Below are 20,900 nucleotides of genomic sequence, written 5' to 3'. Positions count from 1 at the left end.
TGTGAATCTGGAAATAAGCCTGAAGTAGTGACCAGGAGAAGCTTCCTTTTGTCACTGAAAGCCATTGGTTTGTGAGATTGTGAATCTGCAGAGTAAAGTCGTGCTGGTGTCCTTTGTAATCTATTAGTGGAGTGGGTCATCTTCACCTCTTTCTCCATGGTTTTAGATGTCGAGTCTGTAGTCTTTGATGTGGCTACCCTCCCAGTAGGTAGGTCGTCATCCTTAAATGGACTAACTCTTGAAGAATTAATTCTTTATATTTCACAGATTATTTGTCCCAGTGGCATCTTTCTAGTATATATAAATTTCCATGTTTTTCTCAAGCAGAGAGGCAAGGTTTGGTCTTTTCTCAGATGGGAGGGGAAAGTGGTGATTCTTGCTGGGGTCCATTGGTCAGCACTTCCGGTTCCTTCTCAACTGGATTTGGTAACACAAGGGAGAAGGCAGGTTTTTTACCTCCTCCAGGTATTAGGGTAGCCAATATCAAGCTTAGCTATACATTGGAATTCCCAGGGAGCATTCCAAAGTACTGATGTATGTCTGTGCCTGACTGCTAAAGATTCTTATTTAATTGGTCTGAGGTGTAGCCTGAGTGTTAGAATTTTGTTTGTGTGTTTGTTTTTGTTTTGAGACAGTCTTGCTCTGTCACCCAGGCTGGAGTGCAGTGGCACCATCTCAGCTCACTGCAACCTCCGCCTCCTAGGTTCAAGTGATTCTCCTGCCTTAGCCTCCTGAGTAGCTGGGACACCAGGCGGGTGCCACCATGCCTGGCTAATTTTTGTATTTTTAGTAGAGATGAGGTTTCACCATGTTGCCCAGGCTGGTCTCAAACTCCTGGCTTCAAGTGGTCTGTTCACCTTGGCCTTCCAAAGTGCTGGGATTACAGGCATGAGCCACCACATCCAGCCTGGTGTTAGGATTTTTGAAAGCTTCCTAGATGATTCTAAATGTGCAGCCAAGGCTGCTGAACCACTGGTGTGAAGCAATGCTGAATAAGCAGCTGCTGTTGGACAGAAATGTTGGTCTGCAAGCCCATGGTATCAGCAGCCATTTGAACCTGTAGGTAGGAGTTTGTTGTTTTCCCATTTTTTCCCCCATTTTCTATCTTTTTTTTTTTTTTTTTTTTTTTAGATGAGATCTTTTGACTCACACTTTTTTTTTTTTTTGAGATGGAGTCTTGCTCTGTTGCCCAGGCTGGAGTGCAGTGGCGCGATCTTGTCTTGCTGCAACCTCCGCCTCCCAGGTTCAAGCAATTCTCCTACCTCAGCCTCCTGAGTAGCTGGGATTACAGGCACCCACCACCATGCCCAGCTAATTTGTGTATTTTTAGTAGAGATAGGGTTTCACCATGTTGGCCAGGCTGGTCTTGAACTCCTGACCTCAGGTGATCCACCTGCCTTGGCCTCTCAAAGTGCTGGGATTACAGGTGTGAGCCACTGTGTCTGGCCTGTTTTCCCATTTTTTTTTTGGGGATGAAGTCTCACTCTGTTGCCCAGGCTGGAGTGCAGTGGTGGGATCTCGGCTCACTGCAACCGCCACCTTTTGGATTCAAGCAGTTCTCCTGCCTCAGTCTCCTGTGTAGCCGGGACTACAGGCGTGTGCCACCATGCCTGGCTAATTTTTTGTATTTTTAGTAAGAGACAGGGTTTCACCATGTTGGTCAGGCTGGTCTCTCAAACTCCTGACCTCAGGTGATCCACCCACCTTGGCCTTCCAAAATGCTGAGGTTACAGGTGTGAGCCATGGTGCCTGGCTTGTTTTCCCATTTTCTAAATGTAAAAGTGGCTGCCTTCGTTGCCCTTCAAGAAGAATATATCTGGATTTGAAATCGATTAGATTTAAATTAAAAGCAAAACCGTGGCCGAAGAAATTCAACAGGCTTGTTTTTCTCTCAGCATTTTCCTCATTCAGTAGGTACATGTTTTAGAAGAGTAAGAAGTTGTATTTGGAACTCTCCAAGGGGTTGAAGTATAACCCCACCCATTGCTGGACAGCTAGCAGGGGAAAAAAACCAGGTCTCCTCACGATAACTGCACATAGTTTTACCAGGTCGTGAGCAATTAATTTCCTCTGTCTCTTTCATTTTAGAAGGCCTCTGTTGCTGCTGAAAAGCAGACTTTGTTTTTTTGTTTATTTATTTATGATGGAGTTTTGCTCTTGTTACCCAGGCTGGAGTGCAACAGTGCGATCTTGGTTCACTGCATCCTCTGCCTCCTGGGTTCAAGCGATTCTCCTTCCTCAGCCTCCTGAGTAGCTGGGGTTACAGGCACCTGTCACCACGCCTGGCTAATTTTTGTGTTTTTTGGCACAGATGGGGTTTCACCATGTTGGCCAGGCTGATCTCGAACTCCTGACCTCAAGTGATCACCTATTTGAGGATTCTTAAAACAGTGACATATTATTAATTTAGTAATCAGAAGAAAAAATAAATGCTTTTTTTTTGTTTCATGGCAGCTGCTACCAGGCTTATTGTATGATTGTTTGAAGGAAGTGGAAAGGAATTTATCTGTCTTCAAAGAAACTCCAAATAGTGGAATCATTAGAGATACCTTGTCTCTTGCCTCATGTTTTTTTAAATTCTAGTTTCCTGATTAGGTTCTAGCTCTAGGGCTTGGGTCAGTCATTGACCAGAATGATTATTATCTTTGTTTTTGTTGATTTATGAAAATATACTTAGTATAATACTTTTGGGAATTTCATTGCCTTCTAGTGAATGTGTTGACTGTGCCACTGTTTCCAGCCGGTGTCTCTTGCCACACATGATCATATCACAAACACAGGCACATTTTCTAGTACTTGTGAGGTCTTTTAATTTTTTTCTATAGGAGAATAATTTCGCCTATTAGGTTCACCCAGAATCTTTCATCTCTAAGGTTCTGTCTTGATTCATGTTTTGTTTGTTTGTTTGTTTGTTTTTTAAGATAGGATCTTGCCCTGTCGCCCAGGCTAGAGTACAGTGGTGTGATCATTGCCGTTGAATCCTCAACCTCCCAGGCTCAGGTGATTCTCCTGCCTCAGCCTCCCGAGTAGCTGGGACCATAGGCATGCACCACCACACCTGGCTAATTTTTAAGATTATTTGTAGAGACAGGTTCTCAGAGTGTTTCCCAGGCTGGTCTTGGCCTCCTGGGATTATAGGCATGAGCCACCATACCCAGCCTGGTTTATGTCTTTATATAAATTAGTCTCTACTATTCTCTATAAATGCAAGCTTCATGTTTTTCAGGAAAGCTGCTACTAAAAAGGACAGAAAGCATTCTGTTCCTTCACTTGTTAAGACGCTTAAAATTTTCAAGTTGCCTCTCATTGAATTTTGTCCCCAAAGTCCTTGCGGAGTAGGCAGCGCAGAGTAGGCAGCCCTGTGCATATATAAAAGGATTCAATGTGTTAGCCATTTGATTCTTGGAAACCTGCTCATAGTGCTTTTTCAAAAATATCTTAGTTGAAGATTCTAGAATTCTAGGGTACAAAGTGAATTTGAACAGAATGTTTTAGTTTTCATAGAATCAGCATGAATCCAAAAGGATTTAATATTCTGTGAAAAAAAACAATAAAGTGTACTGGAAAGATCTCTAATTCAGAGTTTAGTTGGAGCTCTGTCATGCATTAGCCAGGGCCCCGGTCTGAGTTCTGTGTATGTCGTTCCAGTTATTCATCTGTAGAAAATGAGGTTAGAGGGCCCTCCTCCTACTCTACAACTATAGTACCCTAGGAAAAAGACATCTACCTTCACACTCTTCATATCCACTAACATGACTCTAAAGGGGCATACATATATGAGGGTTTTTTAATGATAAACCCTTGAGAATGAGAATAAGAAAAGAGACCACAGCAAAAAATCTTAATAGATAGAAAGCAGAAGAGCCACTGATAAAAGACTTAACAAACCCAAGAAAACTTGACTGCTTAAAGCAGCAATAGGAAAACCAGCAACCACCTCAGGATCCCCCAGAAACTCTGAAACTAGCAATATTGAAAGTAGGAGCAAAGGTGGCAACTAAAAGGCAGATTGAAAGCTGTTAAAAAGCAGTCAGATACCCAGACGCATTTCCTCATCCTGGCAAGAGCTGGAGACTTAACCCCAGAGATGGCAAAACAGAGGCTCCTCAACTTGAGGATACCTGGCATGACCATAGTATTTGAAAAGATGGGGATTACATATGCCCCAGCCTCTTTCTCTTCTTTCTTGGTTTCAGGATGTTTATAGTCAGGACTGTACCATTCTGGCAGGACACTGGAGTGGATTTCTCTGGAGAATCTGGTCAGACCAGGAGAAAAGACCCAAAGATATTGACCCCAGAGATATCAATAAGAGAAGAGAAAAATGACTGCAAACATGAAACAAGAATGTTGTAAGAAATGAACATTCAGGAAACAAGAGCTCTTCCAAGTTAAAAATATCATAGCAGAGATGATGATTAAAGGAAGGTTGAGTAAAGTTGAGGAAATCTCTTGGAAAGTAGGACAGATAAATGGCAAGATGGAAAACTGGGTAGAAAGATGAGACAGAGGACCAGGAGGTCCCACATCCAACTCCTGTTCTGTATTCTCCAGAAAGGCAGCACAGAGTACAGAAGGGAGGAATCATCACCGAGAATACCTCCCCGACGAAGCACATTTGGCATGGAATAAAGCCAGAAGCTGCCACACCTCCTCTGGGAGGATGAAGTTGAGAGAATACCTAATGCGTGTCTTAGGAGGAAATGTCTTGTGAAAGGCGTGGTGTTGAATTAGAATCATTGCATATAAAACTGAGCAAACAAAAAATAAGATGCATAACTTCCCACATTTCTCAGCGATGACTAGTACTTAACAGCGGCATCATAATACAAAGACTGAAGATTGTCCTAACCACAGCTATGATATGTGACTGATGGGAGACGGGGGAGAGGAAGGGGATTGTGTGACGGGCGGCAGAAGGAAGGGGATAATGTCTTCACCTCCCATAGTGGGAGGTCAGTAAGTAAGACTGCAAACAGAAACATACAGGCTGACAGAGGTGAATACTGAATATAAATGCTGAAATACTTGGCCAAAAGAAGGGCAAGTGGTTCCTCTAGAAAATAGAAATGAGAGGAGGGAGACTGCTATTTTAAAAATTACATTGAATTACAGTTTACTATAAACTGAGTGCTGCATATAAGCGTATAAAATCAATAGGAATAGGAACACTGGTGAAAATATGTCACTTGGGTAACATTTTTATTGATGGGTTCACATTTTTAGCCACATCAAAGCGATAGTCTAGAGTCCTGTCTCCTTCCACCAAGTTGATAGCTAAGAAAAAGACTTACTTGGTAGGCATCTAATAATGGCACGGTTGATTACATGTACCAGTCTGATCGGCTGTTTTCCTTTACCTCCCTAGATTACCCTCTTGACTTGAACCACAGTGAAACCTTCCTGCAAACTACAACATTTCTTCCTGAAGACTTCACCTACTTTGCAAACCATACCTGCCCTGAAAGGCTCCCTTCCATGAGTGAGTAGAGCTCCAGCCTATCTTCCTCTGCTTTTAAAATGGGTAAAGGGGAGGGCACTCTTGATCTTTCTGTCTGCCTATAGAGAGAATATAAATACCTCCCTGCCATTGGAAACAGGGATTTGAAAGTCATTTTGTGCTCCTGGCTCCTCTTCAAAGCCTGCTGCAGGATTGCCTGTGTTCTTGGGTGCCATTTTCTCCCTTTTCTACTTTTTCACTCTTTCCTTTGCACTTGCTTGTCCTTTGTAACTTGGGTTCTGTTTGAACTTCCTAGAGAAGGTATGAACACAGTCATTCATAGCTTAACAATGAGGGTGCTTTCTGAGAAGTACATCGTGAGGTGATTTTATTGTTGGGGGAACCTCCTAGAATAGATTTCCACAAATCTAGATGGTGTAGCCTGCTGCACCCCAGGCTGTGTGGTATGGCCTGTTGCTCCTAGGCTGCAAACCTGTGCAGCATGGTGCTATGCAGTAACTGTAACTCAGTGGTAAGTATTTGTGTATCTAAATATAGAAAAGGTACAGTAAAAAATGAGGTATAAAAGATAAAAAATGGTACAGCTGTGTAGGGCGCTTACCATGAATGGAGCCTGCAGGAATGGAATTTGCTCTGGCGAGTCAGTGAGGGAGTGAATGTGAATGTGAAGGCCTGGGACATGACCGTGCACTACTGCAGGCTTTATGAACACCGAACACTTAGGCTGCACTACATTTATTCAGAAAATAGTTTTCTTTCTTTAATGATAGATTAACCTTACTATTATACCTTTTTACTTTATAAACTTGTGAACTTTTAAAAAGTTTATTAAAAGTTTTTTAAAAAACTGCAGCCTCAAACTCCTGGGCTCAAGCCACCCTCCCGCCTCAGCCTCCTGAGGAGCTGGGACTACAAGTGCCTGTTGTCACACCTGGCTAATTTTTAAATTATTATTATTACTTTTTAAGAGATGGGGTGTTACTGTGTTGCCCACACTGGTCTTGAACTCCTGGCCTCAAACAACCCTCCCACTTAGGCCTGGGCCACAGGCTGCAGTGTGCCATGATTGCGCCACTACACTCCAGCCCGGGCAACAAAGCAAGACCCTGTCTCAAAAAAAAGGGTAAAATAATGATTTAAAAATATAGTATAATTAATATAGAAACCAGTAGCATAGTTTATTATCATTATCTGGTATAATGTACTCTACATAATTGTATGTGCTATACTTTTTTTTTTTTTTGAGATGGAATTTTGCTCTTATTGCCCAGGTTGGAGTGTAATGGTGCAGTCTCTGCTCACTGCAACCTCTGCCTCCCAGGTTCAAGTGATTCTCCTGCCTCAGCCTCCCGAGTAACTGGGATTATAGGCACCTGCCACCACGCCTGGCTAATTCTTGTATTTTTAGTAGAGATGGGGGTTTCACCATGTTGGCCAGGCTGGTCTCGAACTCCTGACCTGAGGTGATCCGCCCACCTCAGCCTCCCAAGGTGCTGGGATTACAGGTGTGAGCCACTGCTCCCAGCCTTGTGATATACTTTTATATGACTGGCAGTGCAGTAGATTTGTTTATACCAGCATCACCAGAAACACTTGAGTAACACAACGTTATGGCAGCTATGTCATCACTAAGCAGTAGGAATTTTTCAACTCCATTGTGATCTTAGGCAGCCACCTTATATGCCATCCATCACTGGTGAAAATGTCAAAGCACGTGACTGTCTAGGCAATCAACTTTGTCTTTTTAGTATAAATCTCCCACTGATTGTAGTGCTTGATCTTAGAGGTGGGGGTCTCACTATGTTGCCCAGGCTGGTCTCGAACTTCAGTGCTCAAGCAACCTTCATTCCTCAGCCTCCTGAGCAGCTGGGACTACAGGCATGAGCCACCATGCCTTGCAAGTTATTGTTTTAACAAAGTGCTAGTTAGAACAATTCTTAGATCTTTTTGTTCTGTTTTTTGAATCTCGTGTAAGCTAAAACAAGGACAGTAAACTCTTACACTTTTCCTATACTTTTAGACTTCTTATATAGTTCCCCACTTCTTTAAAAAAAATTTTTTTTTAAAAAAAGTGAAATCAAGAAAAGGAAAATCTTGCATTTGCAAAGTTGACTTTTGTGCTCAAACATAGTGAAAATTGAAGAAAATGTTAGAAATAGTCATGCATGGTATTTGAACATATTCTCATCCATATATGAATAATTAATTGTAAGTATGTAAGTTGTGTTGGAAGCCTTACTGTTTCATTTGCATGTCTCACCACACATACATAGGTTTTCCCTTTAAAATCTGCGTTTGTCTGCATCTAGATGTAAGCTTAGTTTGGGAAGGCTAAGATTTGTGTATCAGAAATAGGCGTTGACAGGCCTGAAACTAGTGTTATCAGTTCATTGTTTCAATAGCATTTATTGATTGTTACTGTACCACTTCCTGACTTAAGTCAGAGATGACCAGCATTCTGAGTTAGGACATAATCACTCAGGGTCCTGACCCACTGGTGAATGGATTGAGAGAGGTAGTGTGTCTGCACTTGCATCAGGAGCAAACAGACATGACTCTAAGCTCAGCTGCTTTTCTCCTTCTTCTCAGAAAAGCTCAGCTGCAGCCAGATGCAGGGGCTCACAGCTATAATCCCAGCACTTTGGGAGGCCAAGGTGGGAGAATCGCTGGGGACCAGGAGTTCAAGACCAACCTGGGCAACATAGTGAGACCCCCCCCCGTCTCTATTTATTAAAACATATTAATAAACAAAACAAAACAAAAGAAGGCTGGGCGCAGTGGCTCATGCCTGTAATCCCAACACATTGGGTGGCCCAGGTGGGTGGATCCCTTGAGGTCAGGAGTTCGAGACCAGTCTGGCCAAGACGGTGAAACCCCTCTCTACTAAAAATACAAAATTAGCTGGGTGTGGTGGCATATTCCTGTAGTCCCAGCTACTCGGGAGGCTGAGGCAGGAGAATTGCTTGAACCCAGAGGCAGAGGTTGCAGTGAGCTGAGATCACACCACTGCACTCCACCCTGGGTGACAGAGCAAGACTGTCTCAAAAGAAAGAAAAGAAAAGCTCAACTGCTATTTTACTTAAAGTCTTCATTTCTTACTGGCCCCTGATGGAAGCAGAACTCTAAAGTCTCAATTCCTTGATTTGCCTCTTTACCTTGATAATAGTGAGGAACTGAAATGCAGTGAGATGGAAAGCAGAGGAAGGGACTCCCATCCTTGCTAAAAACAAATCAGCTGAAAAAGCATTGTACTTCTCCATAGACTAAAACCTCGGGCATAGGGAAACCTATCATTTTCTGACCTCTTAATCCCTTTTCCCCCCCTCTGTTCAGAGGGCCCAATAGACATAAACATGAGTGAAATCGGAATGGATTACATTCATGAACTCTTCTCCAAAGACCCAACCATCAAGCTCGGAGGTCACTGGAAGCCTTCTGATTGCATGCCTCGGTGGAAGGTAGGGTGTGAAGTCAGAGTCAAAATGCTGAGAAACCCACCTGGGGTTTGCCTTTGGTCCGAATCACCATGGGATTAACTAACCAATGATATTTTGTCATTTTCATCCTACCATCCCATGCATATGTAGAAATATGTTGGAGGAATGGGTTTCCACAAGGACTCCTTTGTAGACACAGAAATTTGCATTATTCTGATGACCGAGCAAAACCCTTTGGTCTTCCTACCAGGAATATTAACAAAGCAAGGGGATGAGGCGTTGGTGGTCTCTACTGACCCATTTGCAGAAGTCATCTGCAGAGTCAGTGCTTCATGCCTGTCCTCCATTGGTTACTACAAGATTAGTGGATTAAAAAGCAAAGTTACCTGACTTGACACTGAGATTTAGTGTTTTTCTGCCTGACCATAGTCAGAAGACATCAGTAGTTTTCGTTAAGCTGTGACCCGGGCTTAAGTCCATTCTTTTAGCAAGAATCTATTAAAATGCAAGGGGAAATACTGTTTTGTGAAGCTTGTTTTAAGTTTAAGTTTATAGATGTGTTTTTGTCACAGTGTAGAATGTGTGTTTTCCTATGAGTTATGGCCTAGAATAAATTGTAGGCCTACTATGTATCATAAGGTATGGTATATGTAAGAATAACATTCATCTAGGTCCAAGGGCCAGCTTGCCAACGTAGATCTTTGTTTGGAGAAAGCTGAGGACAATGTGATCAGCCTCCCAGAACTCCCATGGGTTGGTCAGCAATTCTGCAGGGGTGTCCTGCTAAGGAGTGAAAGCTGAGAGTCCTAACTATGCTTCTTTTGTGGTGATCCTCTCCAGGTGGCGATCCTTATCCCCTTCCGGAATCGCCACGAGCACCTACCCGTCCTGTTCAGACACCTGATTCCCATGCTCCAGCGCCAGCGCCTGCAGTTTGCATTTTATGTGGTTGAACAAGTGAGTGGTCCTTTCTTTTCCTTTCTTTCTTCTTTGTCTTCTGAGACAGCAGTTTAGGATGCTGCAAGCTAATCCACTGTTGGTGCGAAGAGCCAATAAAACTGACATCTTAGGATTGAGTTGCCTGACATTTGAAGGGGGAGCAGAGAGCAATTCTGTGCTCCTAGTTTGAGATGTTTGTTGCCCGGTAGTGGTCACACTTGAATCCAGGAGAGAGCTTTGTTTGCTCATGAACAAAGGCCTCTTGTATGGTGGTTTTGTTGGTGCCTGCAGGCTCCAGACCCAGGAAGTTTCCATTAAGATAAAGAGCTGCAGCAAGGTACAGCACAGAGGGTGTGGCCTCGGAGTCAAGAGACCTCAGTGCTTGTCGTGTCTGCTTTTAATCAACCAAGTGGCCTGGGACATTTGCAGACTTCTCTAAGCCTGAGGGTTTGGTTTTGTTTTAATCTTAAAAATATTGGTAGTGAACCAGATATAGAGGTCACAAACTGAAGAAGACCACGTGGCAAATTCAGTCTGTAAATCTTTTTTTTTTTTGGATCCTGCATATTTTTTATTTGCCTTTAGATGGAGCATGACTGTCCTACTGTGGTTTTCTCTTGCCTGGCCTAGTTTATATGTTTACATTACTGACTTGGCCTCTGTAGGCTTTTTGAAGTATGTGATCCTTGAACTAGAAGTGCTATGTCCATAGATAAAAGGTTGACAGATTTCCCTGAATACACTGATGGTCAGCCTGAGGGTCTGTTGCATGCTTACCTCTCCCTATGGGCACATTTTTGAGTCTCATAGTCTGAGTTGCTCTTAAGTGTCACCCTGGAGCTTGCCTTATACAGGAGTGAGAAAGAAGGGCTGAGCACCACTGTTCAGCAAGGCCGGGCATCTGGGAAATGTTAACGGTCTATCTGCCGGTCCTAAGTTGGGTATTTTGATAGTGGCAAGGGGGAGTCAATGTAGCTGTAATACTAATTAGGCTGTCAACTGATTTGAACTGATTTCTTCATGAGCCACTGAAATCTTTGTCCATAGGCTTGAGTTCCTGGCATGCTCAGTGGCTATTGTCTTAGTTAGATCTTAAAAATAAAACAAGACAAAACCAAAAACCACTCTTTGTATTAGATTTGGTTTACGAACAGTTAGAGATTGGTTAATATGCAGAAGAGAATGATTGGCAAGTGGTAAAGAGTAGATATGGTAATGTTGTCTCCTACCTTTGTGGAGCGGGGTATTCTTCTAAATGCTGTTATATGGTTGAATTTCTGCCTTCAGTAGCCTTGGGAAAGAGAAGCTTGGGTTTGCTACCACTTACATTTTTAAAGAAACTGGGGCCAGAGATCCAGTGACTTTTTTTTTTCTTTTTTTCTTTTTCTTTTTTTTTTGGAGATGGAGTCTTGCTCTATCGCCCAGGCTGGAGTACAATGGTGCGATCTTGGCTCACTGCAGCCTCCGCCTCCCGGGTTCAAGCGATTCTCCTGCCTCACCCTCCCAAGTAGCTGGGATTACAGGCATGCGCCACCACGCCTAACTAATGTTTTTGTATTTTCAGTAGAGACGGGATTTCACGATGTTGGCCTGGCTTGTCTCGAACTCCTGATCTGCCCGCCTTGGCCTCCCAAAGTGCTGGGATTACAGGCGTGAGCCACTGTGCCTGTGCCAGAGGTCCAGTGACTTCTGGGCCACACTGTGAGTTGATGTGTGGTGCTGGACCTGGTTACACTAGCCCAGTGATCTTTTCCAGTTGGTTCTAATAAACTCTTCTTTAGGCACAGCAAAGATAGCAAAGATTTTGCTTCAAGATTCTTTTAAAAATACAGTTCTGTTTCTTTTAGGTTGGTACCCAACCCTTTAATCGAGCCATGCTTTTCAACGTTGGCTTTCAAGAAGCAATGAAGGACTTGGATTGGGACTGTTTGATTTTTCATGATGTAGATCACATACCAGAAAGTGATCGCAACTATTATGGATGTGGACAGATGCCGAGGCATTTTGCAACCAAATTGGATAAGTATATGTATCTGTGAGTATCATTTCCTCTTAATTAAAGAGGTTAAATCTGAAAGAATGGTGAGCGATGTGAAGAGGAAATCTAATTAGCTGCAACCTAGATGCCCATCAGCTGATGGAGGGATAAACAAAATGTGTATATCCATACAATCGGAGTACTGTTGGGCAATAGAAAGGATTGAAGTACTGATATGTGCCAAAACACGGATGAACTTCGAAAACATTAAGTTAAAGAAGCCAGACACAAATGGTGTATCATAAGATTCCAGGTATCTGAAATGTCCAGAATAAGCAAATCTATAGGGACAGAAAGTAGGTAAATGGTTTTAAGGGGCTAAGGAGGATAGGGGGAGTAGGGGCGATTGCTTATGGGTGCAAAGCTTTGCAGGGGACAGTGATGAAACATGCTAATATAGATCGTGGTCATGGTTGCACAATTCAGTGTATAAACTAAAACCATTGAATGATATACTCTAAATGGGCGAATTATGTGTGGGTATGTCAGTTATATCTCACTAAAGCTATTAGAAATCGGTTTGCAAAAATTAATTTTGCTCATTTGATTGATACACGTCAGCATGAGGAAGCAAGTACGTGTGGATTGGGTCAGGAGCACAGAGAGCACTGTTTTTGGTCCTCAGATGAGAACCTTCTAGGGAAAACAACTGCCCAATAACACACAGATGATTGATGTCCCACATCTCCTCCTAGGCTTCCTTATACCGAGTTCTTTGGCGGAGTGAGTGGCTTAACAGTGGAACAATTTCGGAAAATCAATGGCTTTCCTAATGCTTTCTGGGGTTGGGGTGGAGAAGATGATGACCTCTGGAACAGGTACCTCTGCCCTTCTTTTGGTGTCTCCTAGAAATGCTACCTTAGACTGCAGACCAGTGCTATCCAATAGGAATATAATGCAAGCCAAGTGTGTAATTTAAAATGTTCTAGTAGCTACATTTTAAAAGGTTAAGGAAAAAAATGAAATTGACCACGTGTGATGGCTCACACCTGTAATCCCAGCAGTTTGGGAGGCCGAGGTGGGAGGATCACTTGAGCCCGGGAGTTTGAGGCCACAGAGAGCTGCCACGGCACTCTACCTTGAGTGACAGTGAGACCTGTCTTAAAAAATACACACACATAGGCCGGGCACAGTGGCTCACGCCTGTGATCCCAGCACTTTGGGAGGCCGAGGCGGGCGGATCATGAGGTCAGGAGATCGAGACCATCCTGGCTAACATTGTGAAACCCTGTCTCTACTAAAAATACAAAAAATTAGCCGGGCCTGGTGGCGGGCGCCTGTAGTCCCAGCTACTCGGGAGGCCGAAGCAGGAGAATGGCGTGAACCCAGGAGGCAGAGCTTGCAGTGAGCCAAGATTGCGCCACTGCACTCCACCCTGGGCAACAGAGCGATACTCCGTCTCAAAAAAAAAAAAAAAAAAAAAAAAAATACACACACACACTTACAAGTTTTTAGAAAATACCTTAAATCTTAATATAAAAATATCTTAAAAAATAAACTGTATATCCCAACAAAGCAGCTATTTTCATTTTTCTCCTTTGACATGCAAAAATAAACATAAATTATAATTTAGCAATTTTTTCTTATAATAAAGAATATGTTCATTGTAAAATACAGATGAGTATAAAAATAAAATAAATTACCCACAAAAAGAAGTAACATGTTACCATTTCATTGAGTTTATTTTGTGTTTAAAANAAAAAAAAAAAAAAAAAAAAAAATACACACACACACTTACAAGTTTTTAGAAAATACCTTAAATCTTAATATAAAAATATCTTAAAAAATAAACTGTATATCCCAACAAAGCAGCTATTTTCATTTTTCTCCTTTGACATGCAAAAATAAACATAAATTATAATTTAGCAATTTTTTCTTATAATAAAGAATATGTTCATTGTAAAATACAGATGAGTATAAAAATAAAATAAATTACCCACAAAAAGAAGTAACATGTTACCATTTCATTGAGTTTATTTTGTGTTTAAAAAGTGGCAAGTGAACGGTAATTTAAAATCTCTGTGTATCAGTTTTTAAAATCACAAGTCTCAGGATTGTGAGGATTAAATGACGTAATGTGTATAGAGCTCTGGCATATCTGATATGTGATAAGCTCTCAATAGATGTTACTGCTTCTATTATATCAACATTAAATACTCTGTAAACAGGATCTTAAGTGGCTCCATTTAATTGGGTTATATAGATGTACTGTAATTTATGTAACTGTTTCCTGTTGTATATTTAGAATCTTTTCCATTTTCTACTATTTAGAGTGTGATATGGTAGATAATTCTTTTGCCTGTTATTCCTATTTAGGAAAAATTCCTGTAAGTGAATGTAGTCATTTTAAGGCTCTTTTTTTTAAGCTCTGTCCTTTAATGGGTGCAAATAGGGTTCTTAAGGCATATTATAACTAAGTGCCCCTCCTGCTATAAGTTTCTAACAACACTTCATCAGTGTTCTGTGTACTAAATGCCCATTTCATTGGAAGCACTCCAAACTGAAGGGTGGAATATTAGTGATACGTCTACACAGATTTAGCTACGCCATCACATAAGGCTTGTATTGTACAAACTTGGGTGAACAGTCCTGTGTGTGAGTGGAATAAAGTAATATTTTTATGGAGTAAGTAAATAGTAACCTAATAAGGAACCAATGCAAAATACTACCTAGTATCTGTTTACTTTGTAGCTTGGCTTTTAAAAAGTATGTGTTGGTTGTTAATTACAAGTAATATTTTGCTGATAAAATTTCAAATGATAGGCTGAGCACTGTGGCTCACACCTGTAATCCCAGCTCTTTGCAAGGCCGAGGCTTGAGGATCACTTGAGCCCAGGAGTTCAAGACCAGCCTGGGCAACAGTGAGACCTCGTCTCTACAAAAAATAAAAAAAAATTAGCCAGTTGTGGCGGCACACACCTGTAGTCCCAGCTACTCAGGAGGCTGAGATGGGAGGACCATTTGAGCCTGGGAGGTTGAGGCTGCACTGAACCATGATTGTCTCACTGCACTCCAGCCAGGGAAACACAATGGACCTGTCTCTTTAAAAAATAATAATAATAAAATAAATAAATAAATAAATTAGGTTATACAAGCATCTAAGTGTTAACCCCCATTTTGATTCTGTTCTATTCCCTGGAAGTAGCCATTTCTTTCCGTTCTTTTCTTTCTTTTTTTTTTTTTTTGAGACAGATTTTCTTTTTGTCACCCAGGCTGGTGCGATCTCGGCTCCCTGCAACCTTCACCTCCCGGGTTCAAGTGATTCTCCTGTCTCAGCCTCCTGAGTAGCTGGGATTACAGACCTGTGCCACCACACCTGGCTAATTTTTTTTTTTTTTTTAAGTAGAAATTTCACCATGTTGGCCAGGTTGGTCTCGTCCGACCTCAAGTGATCTGCCCGCCTCAGCCTCCCAAAGTTCTGGGATTACAGGCCTGAGCCACCGAGCCCAGCCTATTTTTTCTATTCACATAAAAACTTTAATTCAGTTAAAATTGAGTTTTAACTCAGTTTTTAAAAAATGACACAGTGAGTGAGTTGAGTGAGAAAGCCTTGGCTGTGTATGATTTCCAGGGTAAGCTTGTAACATGTCTTGTAGGCTTGGGTTGCTCCTGGGCTGTTACCATTGTATCTAAAAGCCCGTTCGTTCTCTTGGTCTTGGACAGAGTGCAGAATGCAGGCTATTCTGTGAGCCGGCCAGAGGGTGACACAGGAAAGTACAAGTCCATTCCTCATCACCATCGAGGAGAAGTCCAGTTTCTTGGAAGGTTGGTGCAATTTATTTCTGTCTCTTAGAAGTGTCCCTTATACTGGCCTGGCACGGTGGCTCAGGCCTGTAATCCCAGCACTTTGGGAGGCTGAGGCAAGTGGATCACGAGGTCAGGAGATCGAGACCATCCTGGCTAACATAGTGAAACCCCGTCTCTACTAAAAGTACAAAATATTAGCCGGGCATGGTGGCGGATGCCTTAGTCCCAGCTACTTGGGAGGCTGAGGCAGGAGAATGGCGTGAACCCAGGAGGTGGCTTGCAGTGAGCCGAGATTGCACCACTGCACTCCAGCCTGGGCGACAGAGCGAGATTCAGTCTCAAAAAAAAGAAGTATCCCCTATACTTTCATGTCCGGATGTCTTAGACCATATTACAACCCCGCCTCCTCCTCCCCACCCCGAGGCCCCGTTCTGATGCTGTTTGATAGCTGCTGCATGTATTCTAACTCTGAGGCAGACCAGTGTGGGGATCAGACCGTTGGTGAACATTTCAATAGTAAGATTCTTCTAAGGAAATCACTCATCCTATGTCTTGAGCATTGTGGTCTCCCCAGTAGCCTTTGGAGAATTTGGGAAAAAACGGCTTGGATGAAGGTCCCTGAGGTGACAGAGCAGTGGCGCCCTTTCTGGAGGCCCCCGTTACGAATGGTGTCCTGAGCTTCTGTCTGGGTGACTGCAGTTGCTGTGTTACCTTTTCTTTCTTTTTTTGTGTGTGTGTCTTTTCTGAATTGTGTGGAAGACTGTGCTCTAGACAACCAATTCTAATTGCTGAAATTCTGTTTTCATGGGATTAAAATGGCACTGAACACAGAGTATGAACTTTCTCATCTGTTGTGTTTTTAACACTTTACCTCCCACTTCCCCACTCTCTGACCTTGGCTAGTTACCTCACATTACTGAGCCTTGGTTTCCTCATTTGCTAGCAGGGGCTGGGGTGAGCATTAAATGAAATAATTAAGTAAAGCATCTGGCATGAAACACAGGAGGTGTTTCTAACGAGAGCGCTCAGCCTGGCATAGCAGAATGGCCGTGCGTCCGCCTTGTGCTGTGGAAGTGCTGCCGTGGGTTGCGTCCTTTGCTGTGGGACGCCCTGCTCCATCCTCTGACTGCAGAGGCATGGATCCTCACCCAGAGCCACCTCTTCTCTGTTCCCTCCCTAAACAGGTATGCTCTGCTGAGGAAGTCAAAAGAACGGCAAGGGCTGGATGGCCTCAACAACCTGAACTACTTTGCAAACATAACATACGACGCCTTGTATAAAAACATAACTGTCAACCTGACACCCGAGCTGGCTCAGGTGAACGAGTACTGAGAGGAGAGAATTGTATGTTTGCTTTACCCACCGCCACCAAGAAAGCAGTCTGATGAGATTTTTTTGGGTGGGGGGAGGGTCTACACAGCAAGAGAACAGAAATACCGTGTCTCACGAAGGATCACAGGGTTCGGGGGAAAATGTGACAGCACACGCACAAACGCCTTCACTGGATCAGCCGCTGGGACTGAGGGACTGAGGGAGTGAGCTTGGGGACTTCCTTCGTCAGCACTGGCTTTCTGTTTTCACAAGACAGACGTCTGTCCCGCTGCTCTCTCCCTGTCTCCTACTTAGCCACAGTCTCCAGAACCCGTGATAAACTGTGATCTGCCGTGGTCCTGCCGTGGAGCCTGTCCCTACACATGACCTATGACCTTGGAGCCTCTTGGCCTTGAGAGCAGAGGCGAACCCACCATAGGGCAGCTGCGTTTTAGGAAGAGCAAATGAAACTCCACACCATTCTTCTATATCGTGTTCTCTTTGGTTTCATTTTTTTAAAAAATTACCTTCTTTGGGTGGGGATTGAGGGTGGAGGGGAGGGTGTTTGGGAAAGATAAATAGACATAAATATATAACAATCACTTCTTGAAGAAGTATAATTGTAAATAAGCCATGTAAAATGCCTTTTTAAAATTTAATTTTCTAGCTGGCTCCAATTCAAACCGAGGATTTATATATTAGGCCAGTTATTTGGTTGGCAAGTGCAGGAACTCATTGAAAATGCGATTGAAGAATGTCATCTCCCGAATTGCTATCACTTTGGGAAGGGAGTGGGTATAGGGCATGTCACAAAAGAACAAAATAACCTGACCTTTATTGCTGGGAGCTGGCTTCTGCCCCTTTCTTCCTCCCCCACGAGTCTTGCCCTTGACTTCTGCTCTGGATTCACTCTTCCGTGTTGGCCACGCACGTGCTCATCCCACTCTCCGCTAAGCGAGAGGCTGCTGTTAGAGCAGGCTGCTTCCTGCCCAAAGCAGGCCCTCTGGGGCTCGCTGCACACACATCCCTGGCTCTCCAGGCTTTGTATTCTGTCCTTTCATCAGCATGGTGGGGCAGGGGGCGGGGGATGGGGATGTGTATGAGAATCCCTCCCCCCCCCTTTTTTTCTCTTGTGGAACTTGGCCACAGTTTCTGAACAATGTGCCTACATTACCAGCTGGCTTCAGTGATTCCTCTGTTTCCCTTTTTGGTTTCCATAAAGATTCTTTGTCAACATTAGTAACTGATACATAGAACCAAGGAGCTCTTGAATAGGGAGCCAGGAGCCAGGGAGCTGGTGACACTTGTGTGCTGTGGGGTAGCTGGGATCCAGGTAAGACCGGATTGAAGCTTTGAAATTAGACTAACAAAGCTCCAGACAGCAAGAGCCCAGGTGCACTGCTTACACTCCCACCTGCATTTTGAAGTCATATTCTTTTTTTGTTTTTTAAGACAGGCTCTGGCTCTGTCGCCTAGGCTGGAGTGCAGTGGCACGATCACCTCTGCAGCCTCCATCTCTCAGGCTCAAGCCATTTTCCCACCTCAGCCTCCCGAGTAGCTGAGACTACAGGTGCACACCACCACATCTGGCTAATTTTTTTGTATTTTTAGTAGAGATGGGGTTTTGTCGTGTTGCCCAGGCTGGTCTTGAACTCCTGGACTCAAGCAGTCCACCCACCTTGACTTCCCAAAGTGCTGGGATTATGGGCAGGTGTGAGCCATTGCACCCAGCCTTGAAGTCATATTCTAAGTTGTATTTGAATTTGTGCCTCTTTGTTTTTCCCCAAACCAAAGCCCTCAAATTGCAGTCTCTGTTAGCTTCAGCAGAATTCTGGAAAATGCCAGTTTTCCTCCCCCCTCTTCTTTTCCATAAAACATATTTATATATTGTGATGAGGAGTACTTTCTAAAGAGTACTTCGTATTTTTTTTTAATTGCCTTGTTTGCCTTCAACTTCCTTGATTTTCATGGTTTACATGGGTGTGTGTAGGGGTGTGTGTGTGTGTATGTGTGTGGGTTAGGACTTTTTTCGTTGCATGTGATGGTTCTGTGGACATATGATCCCCACAAACCGTGGGAGTGATTGGCCAGGCCTTGTTTTTTTTTTGTTTGTGTTTTTGTTCTTCTGAAGAATAGAGTGGTATTTAGAAAATAAATTGCATTGCAAAGCTCTTATCGGCTCATATGAGAGAGCAGGCTCCTGCCCTTGAAAATGCTGGTAAGCTATAGCGTATGTTTTTAAGACTTAAGCATTTCGTGCTTTAAAATACCTTCACAAGGGAACATTACACACAGAAGTTCATTTGGTTTTCCTTTGTTTTATGGTGCATATAGCAATAAAGACCCCCCCTCCACCCTGCAACTCCCACCCCCCACCGGGCCTTTGTCCCTGCCTCGGCTTTTCTCCCCTTATTATTCTCTCCCCTTTCCTCACTGAAGGCTGTGAGTTGCTTTCAATGTGACAACACTATGATGTCATTTGGACGGATTTGCCAGGACAGACTGATTCTGAGTCATGGGTGCCATGTGTGTATGCGGCAGTGTTGTAAGGCGATCTTGTTTGAAGCTCTACATTACCATAATTACCATCAAGTACACACTGTTGGCAAAAGGCTAACACCTGACTTAAGAACATACTGATCTGAGAACAAAAGGAGAGCTCTCTTTTCACTGCTTCAAGTGGGGTCACTTTGATACCCTTGCGGTCATGTCTGTGTCTGAGTGTGGAATCTCTGGATGTGCACTGTCAGTCGTGTCCACCAGGCCTCGAATATCATATGGGAAATGTCATAGTTAAAAATGTATAGCCAGGCCCGTGTTCTGTTAATAGCGTGAAATTGTCATGTAAAAAAAAAAACAAAACAAAACAGGAACCAAATGTGACCTTGTGTATATGTTGGTAGCTGAAAGTCTTAAAGGCTACTGATGGGTGGCCCCTTAAATTAATCTTGTCTTTGATTGCTGTGTGCAGGGAAAGGTGTTCCCGTTCGTTCATGCTGTTTTGGGCGGATGGGGGGTATTTGCAAGAATACTCATTTTGACGTAATAGGTCCTTCGTCAGAGATGCTCTACCACAGACATTAATAGCTGAACAGCAGCCACATGGATTGATTGTATCCACTCACCGTTGACGACGGCATTGAGCGTAGCTAGCTTATTTCCATCACCACGTGTTTTTGAGCTTGCTCTTACGTTTTAAGAGGTGCCAGGGGTACATTTTTGCACTGAAATCTAAAGATGTTTTAAAAAACACTTTTCACAAAACTAGTCCTTTGTCATTGCATTATTTACTCATGTGTTTGTACATTTTTGTATGTTAATTTATGAATGATTTTTTCAGTAAAAAATACATATTCAAGAACCAAACCTTGGTGATCGTTTCTCTTTGTCTAGGACAGTTTGGTACTTGGGGGTCTTTACTTTTTCCTTTCGTTTCCTACAGGAGTTCAACTACAGGCAGTTCAGCTGAGCTCTGGGTCTTGCTGGGGTGAACACTGCCTGACCCGCACTGCGAGTGAATGGGCTGAGTGAAAACTACATAGTGTAACAGCAGCCGTGTGCCCACGGTGCTGCCCAGGCACGCCTACACTTGGGTTTTCTTTCAAGAATCACCCAGGTGGTACCAAGAAAGTTGCATAAGACACTTGGGTGAGGAGACTTGGGGGTGAAGGGGGTGGTGAGGGTTGATGGAGTTTGATTCCAGAAGGTTCTCTGGGATCAGTCTAGGGTTTATATGCCCAATTCTGCTCAGAGATTGTCATCATGGCTTCTATGTGTTGAATGTTTGCCACTCACAGTATTAATAGTGTCAGATGCTGGGGACATAATAGAGGAAATAAGACAGGATCAGTGGCCTCATTAAGCTTACGGTCCATTGGGGGGGTATGATTAAAATTGTATACTCAATACCTGGTCCAAAAGAGCAAGCTGCAGGTGATGAGTGCATGGTAGGGTGGGCATCCCAAGT

The 20,900-nt window shown here is 43.2% G+C and overlaps 1 protein-coding gene across 1 annotated transcript in view; it reads left to right on the top strand.

Moving 5' to 3' along the window:
- The window catches only part of B4GALT5 (beta-1,4-galactosyltransferase 5), an 89,962-nt gene extending 69,663 nt beyond the window's left edge, over window positions 1-20,299 (top strand). The window contains exons 3-9 of the mRNA XM_017888157.1: window positions 5,369-5,482; window positions 8,795-8,919; window positions 9,739-9,855; window positions 11,685-11,872; window positions 12,571-12,693; window positions 15,539-15,640; window positions 16,807-20,299. Coding sequence (XP_017743646.1) covers window positions 5,369-5,482; window positions 8,795-8,919; window positions 9,739-9,855; window positions 11,685-11,872; window positions 12,571-12,693; window positions 15,539-15,640; window positions 16,807-16,954 — 917 coding nt within the window. The 3' untranslated portion in view covers window positions 16,955-20,299. The remainder of the gene's footprint in view (window positions 1-5,368; window positions 5,483-8,794; window positions 8,920-9,738; window positions 9,856-11,684; window positions 11,873-12,570; window positions 12,694-15,538; window positions 15,641-16,806) is intronic.
- The last annotated feature ends 601 nt before the right edge of the window (window positions 20,300-20,900 follow it).

This window comes from Rhinopithecus bieti, unplaced genomic scaffold (genome assembly GCF_001698545.2).
Source record: "Rhinopithecus bieti isolate Rb0 unplaced genomic scaffold, ASM169854v2 scaffold_15834, whole genome shotgun sequence".
NCBI lineage: Eukaryota > Metazoa > Chordata > Mammalia > Primates > Cercopithecidae > Rhinopithecus > Rhinopithecus bieti.
This window is presented reverse-complemented; position numbering and strand designations above follow the sequence as displayed.